Here is a 17,136-nt window from a genome sequence, read left to right on the forward strand (position 1 = left end):
GCAATAAGCTGGACACAACCAAGACACTAACACACACATGACAAAAGGCTATAGAACTAAACGACAGTACTTGTCTTTCAGGGGACTATGATTATCAATAAATTCTACTAAATGCTAGTGGGGGTACTATGCAAGCAGCAATTTATATTATTCTACACAGCTCAATGATAGCATTCTGAAAGAGCTCCATTAAGGGCCACAACATTTCTGAAGATCTAATTAAAGAAGTTGCCTCATAAATGTTTAGAAGTCTAGATATGGATTTGCTTTATTATCAAGTGGCTGTTTTAATGAAAAGGTCATAGAATCAATAAAAATAAAATTGTTGCTATATTTACTCATGTCTCCTTTGAAGAAAATGGGCAATAAAAAGGTAATGGGTGATACTTAAGAGTACTACAGCTATTTAAAGAAACTATTTTAAAAGCTTTCCAAAGGGACCACAGGGTGCAAATGATTTACAGTATTTGAGAATTTAACATTTTCCAGGCAGAGAGTTAAACAACACAAAGGCAATATTGGTGACCTATTATTTCTGTATTAATCCCAGAGATAAAAAAACAAAGGAAAATCAAGTGGCTTAATGGGTCCTAAGAACCAATCACATTCTCTAAATAAGAAATGAAAAAACAGGGTAATCATATTTTGGGGACTATCTATACAGATAAAAGGAAATCTAAGAGAATATGGACATAACAGGTTACAAAGGTTTTCTCTGGGACATGAGATACCAAGGGAGGGGAAAAACTTTTTTTTTTTAACATATCTATTTCTACAATGAAAGAGCATAGTCTTTTTTTAAATTGAGACATAATTGATACATAACATTATATTAGTCGCAGGTATGCAACGTATTGGGCTTCTCGTGGCTCAATGGTAAAGAATAAGCCCACCAATGCAGGAGATACAGGTTCGAGCCCTGAGTCAGGAAGATCCTCTGGAGAAAGGAATGGCAAAAACCCACTCCAGTATTCCTGCCTGGAGAATCCCATGGACAGAAGAGCCTGGTGAGCCACACTCCATGGGGTCGCAAAAGAGTCGGACATGATTTAGTGACTAAACAACAAAGACAGCACGTAGGATGAATGTTTGTGTATACTGAGAAGTGAGCACCACGGTGAGTCTTGTTGACATCCATCACAGTTAAGCAAGTTTTTTCTTGTGATGAGACCTTTTAAGACCTACTCTCTTCACAGTCTTCAGATATACAATACAGTATTATTAACTCTAATCCCTATGTTGTATACTGCATCTCCACAACTTACTTACTTTATAACTGGATATTTGCACCTGCTTGAACATTTCTAACAATGAGGAAATCTACTACTTCTTGGAGTGGTCCACACCATCCATCAGACAGATTCAACAGTTCTGGTATTAGAACTGCTCCTTAAATATCCTTCCTGAAGACCATACTAGGAACTACCAAGAGAAGTTTTGCAGCTCTGGCTGCTACAAAGGGTCACGAGGGCTCAGAAATGGTAACTCTGCTATTTTCATGGGTTAAGCAGAGATAATCACTCCCCTTTGAAAGCTGAAGCCTTTAGGAATGAACACTAAATATCTTCATCTGCATTCAAAAAGAATATATGTGATGCTGTAAGACAAACTTGTCTTCTAAATCCCATTAAGATTAAACTGTAATTAAAGAAATATAAACTATAATCTAATTAACTGCAATGAATCACATCTCACAAGGGAAGGTCATCCTTATTCACAAGCGCTGCTGCTGCTGCTGCTAAGTCGCTTCAGTTGTGTCCGACTCTGTGCGACCCCAGAGACAGCAGCCCACCAGGCTCCCCCGTCCCTGGGATTCTCCAGGCAAGAACACTGGAGTGGGTTGCCATTTCCTTCTCCAATGCATGAAGGTGAAAAGTGAAAGGGAAGTCGCTCAGTCGTGTCCGACTCCTAGCGACCCCATGGACTGCAGCCCACCAGGCTCCTCCGTCCATGAGACTTTCCAGGCAAGAGTACTGGAGTGGGGTGCCATTGCCTTGGGATAGGTCTTTAAAAGCAGCAGAGAGAAAGAACATCAGTATCTCATAAGTTTCAGAGCAGGAACCCTGACTGGCCCTAGGACAGAGTCCTAGCCCCTGTGAGTGTGGAGGGGAGGGAACTGACATTTACTTCCTTGACTCCACCTACATCGGTGCAAGGTGACCCCCTCTGAATAAATGAAGCAGCTGAGATTCAAAAAGGTTTCACTCCTGGTAGAGTAAAGCCAGGACTCAAACCCAGGTCTACTGAAGCCCAATGCTTGAGTCTATCCAGCTCTGAGGGTGGATGACTTCAGGGAGGATAACCCAACCCCCCAGATCCTGATGATATATTCCCTACAGAAGTTTCTAATACTGCTTTTCTCAAAGAGATTTGCACTAAGAAAAGAAATGAGAGATTCTGGCTCACCTGGCGGTACTGTAACTGTTCCAATAAACAGGAATAATGAGTAATTACAGCAACAGTGGGAACAACTGCCAACACTAACCGAGCCTTCACCGTTCTGGGCACTTCTCATTCTACAGTCAGTCCTCAGTGATCTCGCCTAATCCATGATTTTAAATGCCATGTTGCTGTGCTGTGCTAAATCACTTCAGTTGTGTCTGATGCTGTGCAACCCCAGGGACTGCAGGCTGCCAGGCTCCTCTGTCCGTGAGATTCTCCAAGCAAGAATACTGGAGTGGGTTGCCATTTCCTCCTCCAGGGGATCTTTCTGACCCAGGGATCGAACTCACGTCTCTTGTCTCCTGCACTGGCAAACAGGTTCTTTACCACTTAGCAGTTAGTTCAGTCGCTCAGTCGTATCTGACTCTTTGCAACCCCATGGACTGCAGCACGCCAGGCTTCCCTGTCCATCACCAACTCATGGAGCTTGCTCAAACTCATGTCCATCGCGTGAGTGATGCCATCCAACCATCTCATCCTTTCTTTACCACCAACACCATCCATATACCCATCTGTTACCAATGACCCCTAAATCCACAGCTTGAACCTGGACCTCTTTCCTGAACTCAAGAGTGATTTTTTTTTCAACGACCTTCCTCAAATCTCACTTGGATATCTGAAATTCAAACTCCTGTTTCTAGCCCTTAATCCTGCTCCTCCCACACTGTCCCATTTCAGCCAATTGGCAGCTCCATCCTTCCAAGATGCTCAAGCCGAAAGCCTTAGAGTCCTCTTTGACTCCTCTTGCTCTCATACTCCACATCCCACCAATTCATCAGCAAATGCTGTCAGCCCTATCTTCAAAATACATCCAGAATCTAATCACTTCTCACCATCTGCCACTGCTCCCAAGCACTCCAAATCACTCAATGCATTGATTAATGAATAACCTGAATCACATCATTTCAATCCTCAAAATAACCCTATGAAACAAGTGCTCTTATTTCCTCCATTTCACAAAGGCACATAAAGGTTAAATATAAACTAAGAAACTATAGTTTATCAATCAGGTCTTTTTCCTTTTTCCGTTCAAAGAGTCAGATCCCCAGAGCCTGATCTTCTGGTCAAAGGGATCTGATTAGCTTACAGACTTACGAGTTGGTCCCAGCCAAGGCCCAGGGCAGGAGTCAGTCAGTCTCCTGGAGCACGGCAGCACCAACACCAGTCTGACCACGAGCTCCTCTCTGAAATCCCACCCAGGCTCCACTGCCAGGACTCCCACTAGTTTTCAAACTACATGTGTTAGTCTCTTTTTATTCAGTATCAGCTCCACACTTTTTTTAAGACTTAAGAAAAGGAACTTGTTGGAAGGTCACATAATGAATCACTGAAAATCAAGTTAAGAAATGAAGCCCTCACGTGCATACCCACAAGACAAAGAACCCTTTTCTGTATTAAAGAATTCTGTCTTTGAAAAGCAATCCGTGTTTTTGAAAGTGGAGTCCCCTGGGAAGGGTCCAATGAGGTTCCAGAAGGGCCTCTGAGGACAATATTACTGACTTTCCACATGACGGAGGACCGGATACAGCAAGATAAGGGTGGGCTGGCCGCCACCCTTCTTCTGACCCCTACCTCCACCAAAACCAATAATGAAAATTAAATGAGTTAATAAATGTGAAAATCAAAAGCTGTATACAAAAATAAGCCTTTATTGTAAAAAGAATAGCTTTTTTGGGCATATGAAGGAGTTACATGGGGTGAGCTTTAAGGACAGAAAATTTAAGAACCTTCAAAGAAGGGAGGTCTTTTCAGAGCTAAACACAGGATAGCCTTAAAAAGTTTATCTGAGCAAAAGAAAGGCTTACCTATCTATGTATTTTCAAAACAGGGGTTATATATTAGAATTGGTACTTTCGGGGAATTGATCTGACTACATATACTTCAAGGATCTAAGTGACTTTAAGCATAGGAAAAAAAAAAATCAGAAAGAATATTCACCAAACTCTTAATGATTACTGCTTGGTGGTGGGAGCAAAAGGGCCATTCATTCTCTATGCTGTACTCTTCTATAATGTCTGCAGTTCATAATAAGCATGAATTAATTTCCATGGAAAAATTAGGGGGGTGGGAAAAACACTCCTCTAGCCTCACATTAACAGATACAAGTTTCCAAAGAATAATGTATTTAGCTCTTTAGATACTTAATTGTTAATAAAATTTACTTTATGGTGTTTTAACTTCCATTGTTAACTAATTTCTCTAAAACTCACCAGTTTTAGAAATGCTGGGTCAAAGAAAGTTCTAATATCACTCTACAAACACAACAGTTACATCGCATGCTGTGCAAATAAGATAAAATATCACCTTGAGGGAATCTGAAATAGCAAGGAGAGCAGAAGTGGGAGCAGACAACGCCAGCCCCTCCTAGCCCAGGCTGGAAGGTACCGTAACGCCGTCAACAAGCACTCGCCGAATGCCGTATGTGCAAGCGCTATGCCAGGCTCTGCTCTCCGCCCTTAAGTTGCTCTCTGCACGGTGGAAGACAGCACACGCAGACGACACCACAGGGCAGCATCTGCTGCGACGGCAAATACACGGCACTGCAGAGCAGGGAGACAGGACTCGGAAGTTCCTGCTTAAACCCAAGTCCTTGGAAAGCAGAAGTAGGTTTCACCTGTATATTCCCACAGCCTAGCACGAGAAATATGTTTTAAACATGTTTTAAGTCAATGGGTACATGGAACCAAACTGCACTTGGAGAGGAAAAGGTGTGACATCCCAAGCTAGAGGAATGGCGGTGGCATGAAAGACTGGCATAACCCAAATGGGCATGATCAGTTATCTACAAAAAAAAAAGTGTAAAGGAACAGAGGAACAGAAAGTTGGAAAACCTGACTCATTCAAGTTGAGGAGCTGAAACTACCTTTGAGACAACAAGAAACCCAAAAGGATTTTGATGGTGCAAAGACAACCTGTTTATGTACCTGTCTTCCTTACTTCATTCCTTCAGGGGGGGCAACTGCATCTTTAAGATTTTGGTTTCCTGGCAGTGCCTGGCACATGAAAAGTATTCAAATAAATGTGGGGAAAAGGAAGGGAAGACTGATTAGCTGGAAACATTATGCATGTGTCATAACATGGAAGGTTCTAGATGAGTAAGAGACCAGAAATTAAGGCCGGAGGTGTTTTCTAATACATCTCATGATATACTCAGGCCCAATACAGTGCTTCTCCAAAGGCTCCTCCCCTTGTTTAAAGCTGAATCAACAATCCTCTTGTATTCCACCATGAGTATATCTCTGTGTAGGAATCCGGAGCAAGGAGAGGTTTGGGGGAATAGTAATCAAACCAGGAAATCCTGCCATGCCAGTGCAAGCTGTCTGAGAGCAATTATGTTTTGTGTCTCGTTCTTGACCTATTTCTGCCCCGGGCCATAGAAGCACAGGTAGAGGTAATCACAGTGAGTTTCAGTACATACTGCTGCTGCTAAGTTGCTTCAGTCGTGTCCGACTCTGTGCGACCCCATAGACGGCAGCCCACCAGGCTCCCCCGTTCCTGGGATTCTCCAGGCAAGAACACTGGAGTGGGTTGTACATATTAGCACCCCCTTTTCCATACTGACTCTTCACAAGTGCTTTCTATCTCCAAACAGTCTAATATTTCCTGCATTGTAATCAGTGTTTCTACTGGGCTTCATATTTTTCAAAGTCCGCCCCCTCCCAGCTTATGACTAAGTTATTTATTTAAGCCATCTCCTACCATAAGCAAAAGGACAGAAGATTAGTATAATGGTCATCAAGTATAACAGTGGTCACTGGATACAGAAAAGTATATGGGACCTTAAGCTCACCTTCATGGCAAATAGATGGGGAAACAGTGAAAGACTTTATTTTTGGGGGCTCCAAAATCACTGCAGATGGTAATTGCAGCCACAAAATTAAGACGCTTGCTCCTTGGAAAAGCTATGACCAACCTAGACAGAATATTAAAAAGCAAAGACATTACTTTGCCAACAAAGGTCCGTCTAGTCAAGGCTATGGTTTTTCCAGTAGTCATGTGCAGATGTGAGAGTTGGACTATAAAGAAAGCTGAGTGCCAAAGAATTGATGCTTTCAAACTGTGGTGTTGGAGAAGACTCTTGAGAGTCCCTTGGACTGCAAAGAGATCCAACCAGTCCATCCTAAAGGAAATCAGTCCTGAATGTTCATTGCAAGGACTGATGTTGAAGCTGAAACTCCAATACTTTGGCCACCCGATGCGAAGAACTGACTCATTTGAAAAGACCCTGATGTTGGGAAAGATTGAAGGCGGGAGGAGAAGAAGTGACAGAGGATGAGATGGTTGGATGGCATCACCAACTCAATGGACATTGCCGGGAGCCGGCAAGAGACATTCCACTCGTGACGACGGACATGGGTTTCAGTCAGCTCCGGGAGTTGGTGATAGACAGGGAGGCCTGGCGTGCTGCGGTTCATGGGGTCACAAAGAGTTGGACACGACTGAGAGACTGAACTGAACTGAACTGAAGCTCACCTTGTATCCAGGGATCAAAGCTTTTTGTATCTATCTCATTCGATCTTCTTCTCTACCTTGTGAGCATGACAGATCCTACTCTCCCCATTCCTGGAGATGAAAAAGCCTGAATCCCTAGATTGAAGGAACCCAGGCAAAGTGACACAATTACAGCATCAATAATAAACCACACAGGTGGAAAAAGCTCCTGCGTGCTGCCTCTTATGGGCAGTCTTGTAACAGTTTCATACTGAGGGTGGAGTCAGCGCCCTACAGTTCTCAATGCTGAGAACATTAGAAATGATAATCCTTATTAAATGGCTATTAAACTAAAGTTGGGAGATACTATCAAACAACACAAGTTCTCTTCCTACAAAGACCATAAAATTAACATAGTAGTTTTCGTGAGAGGAAAAAAAAAAAAGTCAACTTCAACATTTCCTCATTATTATCTTCCAAAATGTATTGTTAGAATATAAGACAACATAAGAGTAAATTACAAGTATTATTAAACAATCGATTGTGTGAGCTATTTCTAAAAGTGCTTTAGCATAAAATATAGTGCAAAGAAATTTACTAAACAAATGTCAGAAAAGCATACAAACTAGATTCCATTGTTAAACATGAATCAATCTTTTATCATTTTGATTTTCAATGAAATGAGTATCTGCTACTCAAAAAAATACCACTGATAGGATCAAGGATTTTTCTGCTTAATTCAGAATGCAGAAGATTAAGTTTGAGACATCTTTTCTCTTGGTCTTATTCAAAACACTGCCAAAAATTCTGTACTCTAAGGTAAAACTCCAGCTCCTACATATTGTCTTTACCAACTTCCACAGCACTACAGTCCTTAAACAGAATCTTAAAAAAAAAAAAACTCAATTAAAAAAAGAAATTATAATCCCAGGACTTCCCTGGCAGTCCAGCGGTTTGGACTCAGTGTTTCCAATGCAGGGAGTGCAGGTTCTATCCCTGCTTGGGGAACTAAGATCCCAAATGCCACACAGCAACTAAGCACATGCAGCAATTAAGACCTGATGCAGCCAAATAAGTAAATAAATATTTAAGAAAAAATAAAAGAAAATTGCTTTGGACTTCCCCGGTGGTCCAGGGGCTAAGACTTCACACTCCCCCTGCTGGAAGCCCAGGTTTGATCCCGGGTCGGGGAACTGGATTCTGCACGCCACAACTAAGATCCAGCACAGGCAAACACATAAATAATAATAAAAAACACTCCGAGCTTCACTGCAGGGGCCGCAAGTTCAATCCCTGGTTGGGGAGTTCCACAAACAACAAAAAAAAGAAAGTTATTATTACAGTTCAGTTCCTGGAAGACAATTTGCAAAAGCTGGGGAAGTGACCACTTGCTTATTGCTTTGTTATTTACCACTTTATTTCATTATCTTTCTCTTTTGTCAATTTACTTGACTTCTGAGAAGTTTTGGTTCTGTTAATGATGACAGACCTCCTTTAATTCACCTACACTATCTTGGTCTGCTCTGTCACGTCCAATGAGCCATTAGGAAAGAGGGACGCTAACAGATCTTGGCTTCTGTATACAGCCTAACTACTCAGAGTTCAATCCACGGACCGATAGCATCAGCATCACCTGGGAACCTGTTCAAAACTCAACTTCCATTCCATATTATTCAACCATTAAAATAAAGATTGACATCTTGCCATTTATGATAACATATATGCACCTAGAGGGTATTTAACTTATATGCAGAGTACATCATGAGAAACACTGGGCTGGAAGAAGCACAAGCTGGAATCAAGATTGCCAGGAGAAATATCAATAACCTCAGATATGCCACCCTCAGATGACACCACCCTTATGGCAGAAAGTGAAGAGGAACTAAAAAGTCTCTTGATGAAAGTCAAAGAGGAGAGTGAAAAAGTTGGCTTAAAGCTCAACATTCAGAAAATGAAGATCATGGCATCTGGTCCCATCACTTCATGGCAAATAGATGGGGAAACAGTGAAGACAGTGTCAGACTTTATTTTTCTGGGCTCCAAAATCACTGCAGATGGTGACTGCAGCCATGAAATTAAAAGACACTTACTCCTTGGAAGAAAAGTTATGACCAACCTAGATAGCATATTGAAAAGCAGAGACATTACTTTGCCAACAAAGGTCTGTCTAGTCAAGGCTATGGTTTTTCCTATGGTCATGTATGGATGTGAGAGTTGGACTGTGAAGAAAGCTGAGCGCAGAAGAATTGATGCTTTTGAACTGTGGTGTTGGAGAAGACTCTTGAGAGTCCCTTGGACTGCAAGGAGATCCAACCAGTCCATTCTGAAGGAGATCAGCCCTGGGTGTTCTTTGGAAGGAATGATGCTAAAGCTGAAACTCCAGTACTTTGGCCACCTCATGTGAAGAGTTGACTCACTGGAAAAGACTGATGCTGAGAGGGATTGGAGGCAGAAGGAAAAGGGGACGACAGAGGATGAGATGGCTGGATGGCATCACTGACTCGATGGACATGAGTCTGAGTGAACTCCAGGAGTTGGTGATGGACAGGGAGGCCTGGCGTGCTGCGATTCATGGGGTTGCAAAGAGTTGGACACGACTGAGCGACTGAACTGAACTGAACTGAACTGAGAGGTTATTATGCTAAGTGAAATAAGGCAAAGACAAATACCGTCTGATTTCACGTATCTAAAAAACAAAACAAATGAAGGAACATAACAAAACAGAACAGACTTATATATAGAATAAACAGGCGGTTACCAGAAGGGAGGAATCTGGAGAAAGTAATGAAATAGGTGAGGGAGATTAAGAGGTACCAACTCCCAATTACAAAATAAATGGGGATGAAACGTACAGCATGAGGAATACAACCATTTATACTGTAGTATGTTTGTATGGTGACAGATGTTAACCAGACATATCATGATGATCATTTTATAATGTACAGAAATACTGAATCACCATGACACCTGTAACTAACATAGTACTGTAGGTCAATTATACTTCCATTTAAAGCACTACGGGATTTCACTGGCGGTCCAGTGGTTAAGACTCCGTACTCCCAATGCAGGGGGTACAGGTTCGATCCCTGGTCAGGGAACTAAAATGCCTGGCCAGAAAAAGAAAAAGAAAACAAACAAACATGTATACACTGGAAGGAAATGCACCAAAATGCAAATAACACTTATTTCTGGTGGGAAGGGGGCCAGTGTGAATTATGCGTGATTGTCAATTTTTACTTTATGCTTTTATGTATTTCTGTTTTCAATGAACATGCACTGCTTGTAAAATTAGAAAACAACAAATGTCACTAAAAATGAAAAAAAAAAAAAAGTACCATTCCAGATCTTCTGAATCAGAAACTACATTTTAGCCAGATCTCTGGATTATTTGTCTACACATTCAAGTCTGAGAAGCACAGATATAAAGGGCCACTGGCAAGGGTACTCACCACAACCCACTTAATACACTCTCTAGGAACAAATATCCTAATCAGATTCATAGTTTCAGTTAATAGAAGGTTCTTAATTATTACAAAGACTTTATCTTCAAGCACGAAAAGTCTTCCCAAGGCATAAATGAAAAACATACCCAACCACTGCCGCTCACCCTCTACTCTCTGACAAGGTTTGTTGATAGCGAATGAAATACTGATGGAAATATATTTATTTATTTTATACAGGGGGCTAAATATTCATTCCTTGCTTTCCAGGTAGCTCAGTAGTCAAGCATTTGCCTGCCAAGGCAGGAAATGCAGGAGACTTGGGTTCGATCCCTGGGTCAGGAAGATCCCCTGAGGAGGAAATGGCAACACACTTCAGTATTCTTGCCTGGAAAATCCCATGGGCAGAGGAGACTGGTGGGCTACAGTCCACACACAGGGTCACAGAGAGTCGGACATGACCGAGTGACTGAGCACAATCCTTGAGCACGTGTATTCATTAATGTTCCCAACAGCCTTATGGGGTTGCTATCCCCACAGTACAGGACACTGTACAGGACATCTGTACGAAGACTCAAAGGACAGTAACTACCTTGCCATAAATCATTCAGGGATCCAGAAGCTAGGCCAGACTTGCAGTCACCAAGCTCATCCTGATAAATACTACACTCTGTCCAGCCAATCCCTGTTATTTAAAGATACTATATTTACAAATTCTACCTACTAAAATTTATTCATAACCTCCAAATCATTATTCACTGAACTTTCGCACTTTTCTGACAACAGGTACATACATGAGCAGAAGAGCAAAACTTGTGGAAAAGCAGCTGCACACATTCCCAGTATGAGGTGATACTTTGCCTTACTTCACCTCTCGTATTTTAAACAAGCATCCTTTTCAAAGTCTGTTTGCCACTACATTTTCACATTTTGTGCTTTTTGTTGGTGACTGCCCCCAAAGTGCTCAAGTGCTGTCTAGTGTTCCTAAGGCAAGAAGACTAGCTCCTGGAGAAAGCACATGCGGTTAGAGAAGCTCCAGCACAGCCTAAGTTACAGCGCCATCAGCAGCAAGCTCAGTGTTAGGGAGTCGATGATATGTATTAAGTAAGACAAACAGAAACACACAAAACAAGGTTATCTATCCATCAGTTGTGACCAGAGGTTCACAGGAACCGCTCCCTTCATCTTCTCTATGGACAGTGTTTCAATATTTGCTAAGATGGTGTTTGCATTGACTTCATAGATCATAACTGCCCCAACTGTTGTTACAAGTACTAATTTGATGTGTAATGACAGGAAAAGCACCAAATTTTCAGAAACAAGAGATTATCTTCCCAACTCAAAAACAATAGTTGAAGGTTCCTGACAGGATAACTACAGGACTGGTAATGGTGTTATTTCACAGCTTACAGACTAAAATCATTGGAATAACACAATGCAAAAACTCAGAAAAATGAGTATTACATCACCACGGACAAAGATTCTCTGGCGGCTCCATGGGGTGCAGGCAAGATGATTCAAAGGGATAAGGGAGGAAAATACAAACCCATTCATTTATACTTATTTAAACCTCATCTTTGAATTCTAATTTACTTTATAACTTAATAACAATACACAAGAAATTCTGTTGGTTACAATAAGTTCTATTGGTTATGCCTGCCCCAACTCTACTGATGCTGTGTGTGTGTGTGGTCACTCAGTGATGTCTGACTCTCTGCGACCTTTTAGACTGTAGCCCGTCAAGCTCCTTTGTCCATGGGATTCTCCAGGCAAGAACACTGGAGTGGGTTGCCATGCCCTTCTCCAGGGCATCTTCCCAACCCAGGAGTTGAACCTGTGTTTCTTGTGTCTCCTACACTGCAGGCGGATTCTTCGCCCATTGAGCCATCGGGAAAGCCCGCTGATGGTTTATATAACCAAAAAATGTTGAGTGATCACTACCATAGAGGATCACAGTCAGTGCATGAAAAGAAAAGAACCTCCAGAGGCACATGTTCTGCAGTGAGGGGCAGGACTGATGGCTTTGAGGACTCAGATGCACTGGGAACCATCGAGGGAAAGCTGGGATCTACTGCTGCTTTGTCCCCAACAAGTCGTGATGACTCTCACCAAGACATGCCTCTAGGCATCCATTGATTCATATGAGAAATTAATTAGCTGGTTGTGACACTGACTAGATGATCCAAGCTAGGAACCCTTCTCACTCCAGAAATTTGACCATTCTGACTCGAAGAAAATAAGATATATTAGCAGTTAAGGAAAACCACTGTTTATTATTATCTGTAGCCTAAGGGTTAAAGGCATGTCCTGACAGAGCAACAGGCTGTTCACAGAACACATTTCCAGACTGGGAAGATTCTATGGAATCCTGTAAGATATCTAGGAGTTTGTGTCATCTTATATCGTTATAAGTTGCATCACAGACACCTTCAACTCTAACTACTTAGCAAGGGGAAAAAGAGACAGAGAAAGGGAAAAAATAAATATAACCAGTGCTGGTAACCTGTCTGCCATTCCACTCACAGAAGGTATTCTGTTCCCTGAGACAGTCTCAGTTCCCCAGTGTCTCTGACAGCATGAATGGTTCAGTGTGAGCCTAGTGTTTGACACAATATGTTTTTCATCTACGTCACCTAATCCCAAACCAACTACTTCCTCCGATGCTCAAAAGCAGCAGCAGCAATGTTTCAACTCTGAAGGAAAAATGGATGCATCAGTCTCCAGAGAGGACTGGCTTCCTAAGGGTATTTCAAAGGCATTTTTTTAAAAAAAAACCTTTTCTTTCGTATTGGGGTGTAACCATTTAACAATGCTGTGATAGTTTTAGGTGGACATCAAAGGGACCCAGCCATATATATACATGTATCCATTCTCCCCCAAGCTCCCCTCCCACCCAGGCTGTCACATAACACCAAGCAGAGTTCCCCATGCTATACAGTAGGTCCTTGTTGGTTATCCATTTTAATTACAGCAGTGTGTACATGTCATCCCAAACTCCCTAACTATCTCTTCCTCCCCTCTCCGCCTCTCCCCAGCCCAAAACTGTTTGTTCTCTAAGTCTGTGAGTCTCTTTCTGTTTTGTAAATTCATTTGTATCATTTCTTAGATTCCACATACAAGGAATGTCATAGGATATTGCTCCTTCTCTGATTTACTTCACTCAGTATGACAATCACAACGGCAATTTTTGACAATACTCAATTTTCACAGTGTATACTGACGGCAGAACCAAACCCCCAAATAAAGTACAGTTATTCTGTTCCAAGGGTGTACTCCTAAACCTATCACCAAGAGGTGGTGTAAACTAAAATTTGCCACCATATACTTTTATGGTATTTCTTACTGATTAAAGTGCTCTCGTGTCAGCTGTGTCATTTAACACCCACAAGACCAGGCAAAGAAGATGGAACAAGCACTGTGATTCCCGACAATTTGGTTTCAAATCCCAGGCAAACTGTTCAGTTTTTCAGAGCCTGTCTCCTATCAGTAATATGCAACAGTGCACACAACCTGACTTGTAGTCAAGGATACCAGTCGCATCTCAATGTTTCCTTTCATCATTTCCAAGTTCACACACTAACGTGACTAAAGCCCAAAGTAGAACAGAGGTCCAAGAAGGATACAATTTAGCATCTCTTTAAAGAGATGCTAAATTTAAAAAATCTGTATTCAAAAGATACAGACACTGTGCTAAAGGATTTCTTGGTTCAAATAAATTTGTGAAATGCTAGTCTCTTGAAGGTTCACAAAGCATTATGTGTGTGCAAGTGTGTGTATGATACAAAGGATCTGAGAAGGTGTGCAATAAAGAAACCTGGTTGAATAAGCATAGACCATTTTCTCAAAATGCATTTAGTAATCTTTTTCTGTGTAGTTACAATAAACATCCACAAAGACTTAATGTTCTTCCGAACACACTCTCAGAAACACTGGTTTTGATCATTTAATGCATAGCAAATAGACAATTGTAGTAATTAACCTTAATAAAAATAATAATTGATTATAGGACAAAGCACAATAAATTATCCTTAGAACAAGATCCTTGAGTGATTTTTTTTTGCAGTCTGGTCTCAAACGCAAAAAAAAAAAAAAAAATATTTAGACCATTAAGGCATTTTCATTCTCAGAAAGATCTCAGAATAAGTCTGTCATAAACAAAGATTCCAAGAAGTGGCTCAGCTCATCTTGCAGAAGACAAGATTAAAAAAGGTGAATGAGATGCATTATTTTTTGCTACAAAATTGATTTGCATGAGATATCTTCTCCCTAAATAGATTTTCCAAGAATGGTATATATGCCATATTACTACTTGTCATTACTCCTGGTCTTCTGATAACAGTGGAAAGCAAGACTGTGACTTGTAAACTATGAACCATAAAAATGCAGAATCCTTTTTTTCTTTGAAAACTACAAGAAAGTAGTTATTTTGTCACAATCAACAAGAGAAAGAAAAGTCGACTCAGTTATCAACATTTGGCCAATTCTGAATATTTCTGCAGAGGCCTCACGTGTACTTAAAAACTTGGGGAAAAAAATGCCAAACTAGATTTCTTAAGACACTATGCTGGATGTCAAGGTATTGTGATCCTTCTAAAGAATTTGTAAGTGGTTGTTACAGTGGAGACCTAAAAGTGTACAACAATTTTATATCATAACCTAGATCAAGAAACACCCAACTCCAGTACTCTTGCCTGGAAAACCCCATGGACGGAGGAGCCTGGTAGGCTGCAGTCCATGGGGTCGCTAAGAGTCGGGCACGACTGAGCGTCTTCACTTTCACTTTTCACTTTCTTGCATTGGAGAAGGAAATGGCAACCCACTCCAGTGTTCTTGCCTGGAGAATCCCAGGGACGGGGGAGCCTGGTGGGCTACCGTTTATGGGGTCGGACAGAGTCGGACACGACTGAAGCGACTTAGCAGCAGCAGATCAAGAAAAACATTCTTCACAGGTAACTTTAAAAAAATTTTTTAATTAAAACTAAGACTTTCAGTTTGCTGGAAGACGGGTTTTCCCTACTTTGTAAACGGTATCTCAATTATTGCACACAAGCACTTCTATGAGAACTTTTATCTTAAACCTCTAAAAGTCAAATAAACAGAAGACTAGGCCTGAGGGATTCTTTTAAAAATTATATTAATATCTGATATTTAATCATCCTGACAAATACAACATATATAAAAAAGGAACCTGCTCTAATGCAAAGTTTTGTGAACTAGATGTAGACAATTTGGTTAGCACTGCTATCCTAGACGACTTTGGGTAAGAACTTTGTCTTCTTTTTAAAAAAAGGAAAATGGACGGACTATAGATCGTTGCTAACCTCGTCCAGGAACATTCAGTGAGAGGCTCGGCCACGAACAGCAGGAGTGGGAAAAGGCGAAGAATAACCATTACTGCCTAAGACACCAAGGCTACCTGAAAAGTCACCCTGACGCTTCAGTCTTTCCATTTTGCTGGGCTGGAAGCCTCAGGGACCACTAGATCGCGGCCGCCGACTCCCCAGGTCCATATTGGCACGAGGCAGTCGCTTACCTGCGGGGTGACGGGGCGCACACCTGCCCGGCGGGCGGCGCCCACACCTCTTCACCTTGCCGCCGCGGACCTGCCCTCCTCCGCCCTTCTTCACCACCACCTCCCTCCCTTCCCACCCACCTGCAAACAACCGAGGGCAGGGACGGGGGAAGGTGAAGATGAGGAGAAAATACATCCAGCAATCCGCCGCAGACTACCTCCTCCCACCCCAGAGTCGGAGCAAAGCTACACCGTCTCTCCCACTCCTCGTGTCTCTAGTGCAAGGTCTGCGATACTTTCAACATTTTGGGTTTAAAGCGTAAGTAACTGCCCCGCTCCCTTCCGCCCCTCACCTTCACGAAAGCAATCGGGGTTGTGGTACCTTCGATATCTAACAGGATCACAGTGACTTCGGCGGGCACCGAAAGCACGACCATTTCCCCACCCCACCGACTGCTACCAAGAGAAACGGCCTACTGGTAGAGAGGGCGGAGGGCGGCGCCGGCAGCGCCCCCAGCAAAGGGCTGGGCTTCTGGTGGCCCAGAAAAAAAGTCCCGGAGCGGATAACCGCAGCGCGGCCTGAGGCACGAGGCGGAGAGGACTGGTCAGCGCCTCCGGACGTGGAGAAATCCGCAGCCCAAGGACCCTGAACTCGCCAGCTGCCCGGGGCGGGAGGCCCAGACCACGTGGGCAGAAAGAGAGGGCGGTCCTCACGAGGTTCCGAGGGGGCGGGGCGAGGCACAGTGCCGACGTCGATTGGCCGCTAGAGGGCCTCGAACCCGATCCGTCAAAATGGGGCCTCGCGTGGGCGGGAACAAAGAAGCGAACGCGGGAGACGGGTGCGCGGGAGCGCGCTCTCCGCAGACTGGTTGAGCGAGCGGGAGAGGCTCGGGGCACGTGCAGACGGGAGCCCCGCGAGTGGCGCGCCGGGGATGTGAGTGCCCCTTGCCCTCTACGGCACCTAGCCCCCTCCCTCCCCGCCCACAGCTTCGGCTTTGGCATTTTTTACAGTAATCCGACCGGGTCCGCGCCCCTCCTGCCGTTCCTCAGCCACCGAAGGAGGCCGTTCAGGTCCCGGTCAGCTGGACGGCGTCGGCCGATCGGCTAGCGCGAGGCCCGCCGCGCCCCCCTCGGCCCGCGCGCCTGGGGCGGCAGCGGAAGAGGCGTCCGCGCCGCGCGGCCGCCCTGAGAGGCCGCCGCGCGCCCGCTTCCTGTTCGGCTGGTTCCAGCCAGCTCGAGGACAAAACACGCGTGCGCGCGGCGGGCGGACGGCCGGCGCGCTCGCCGCCTCAGCCGCCAGCGCCGGGCGCA

The 17,136-nt window shown here is 43.4% G+C and overlaps 1 protein-coding gene across 3 annotated transcripts in view; it reads right to left on the reverse strand.

Annotated features, from left to right (window-relative positions):
- Positions 1-16,997, reverse strand: part of ENOPH1 (enolase-phosphatase 1) — a 37,970-nt gene extending 20,973 nt beyond the window's left edge. Inside the window, exon 1 of one of the 3 annotated variants that reach the window (XM_025289831.3) lies at positions 16,846-16,997. Coding sequence is in view for 1 of the 3 variants with exons in the window: in XM_006072893.4 (XP_006072955.4) it covers positions 16,179-16,262 (84 nt within the window). In the remaining 2 variants the exon portion in view is untranslated. Of the gene's footprint in view, positions 1-16,178; positions 16,740-16,834 lie in introns of those variants that run through there. The other 2 variants (XM_025289830.3, XM_006072893.4) reach the window with 2 other exon arrangements.
- Positions 16,998-17,136: the final 139 nt, after the last annotated feature.

Source organism: Bubalus bubalis, chromosome 7 (assembly GCF_019923935.1).
Source record: "Bubalus bubalis isolate 160015118507 breed Murrah chromosome 7, NDDB_SH_1, whole genome shotgun sequence".
In the NCBI taxonomy this organism is placed as follows: domain Eukaryota; kingdom Metazoa; phylum Chordata; class Mammalia; order Artiodactyla; family Bovidae; genus Bubalus; species Bubalus bubalis.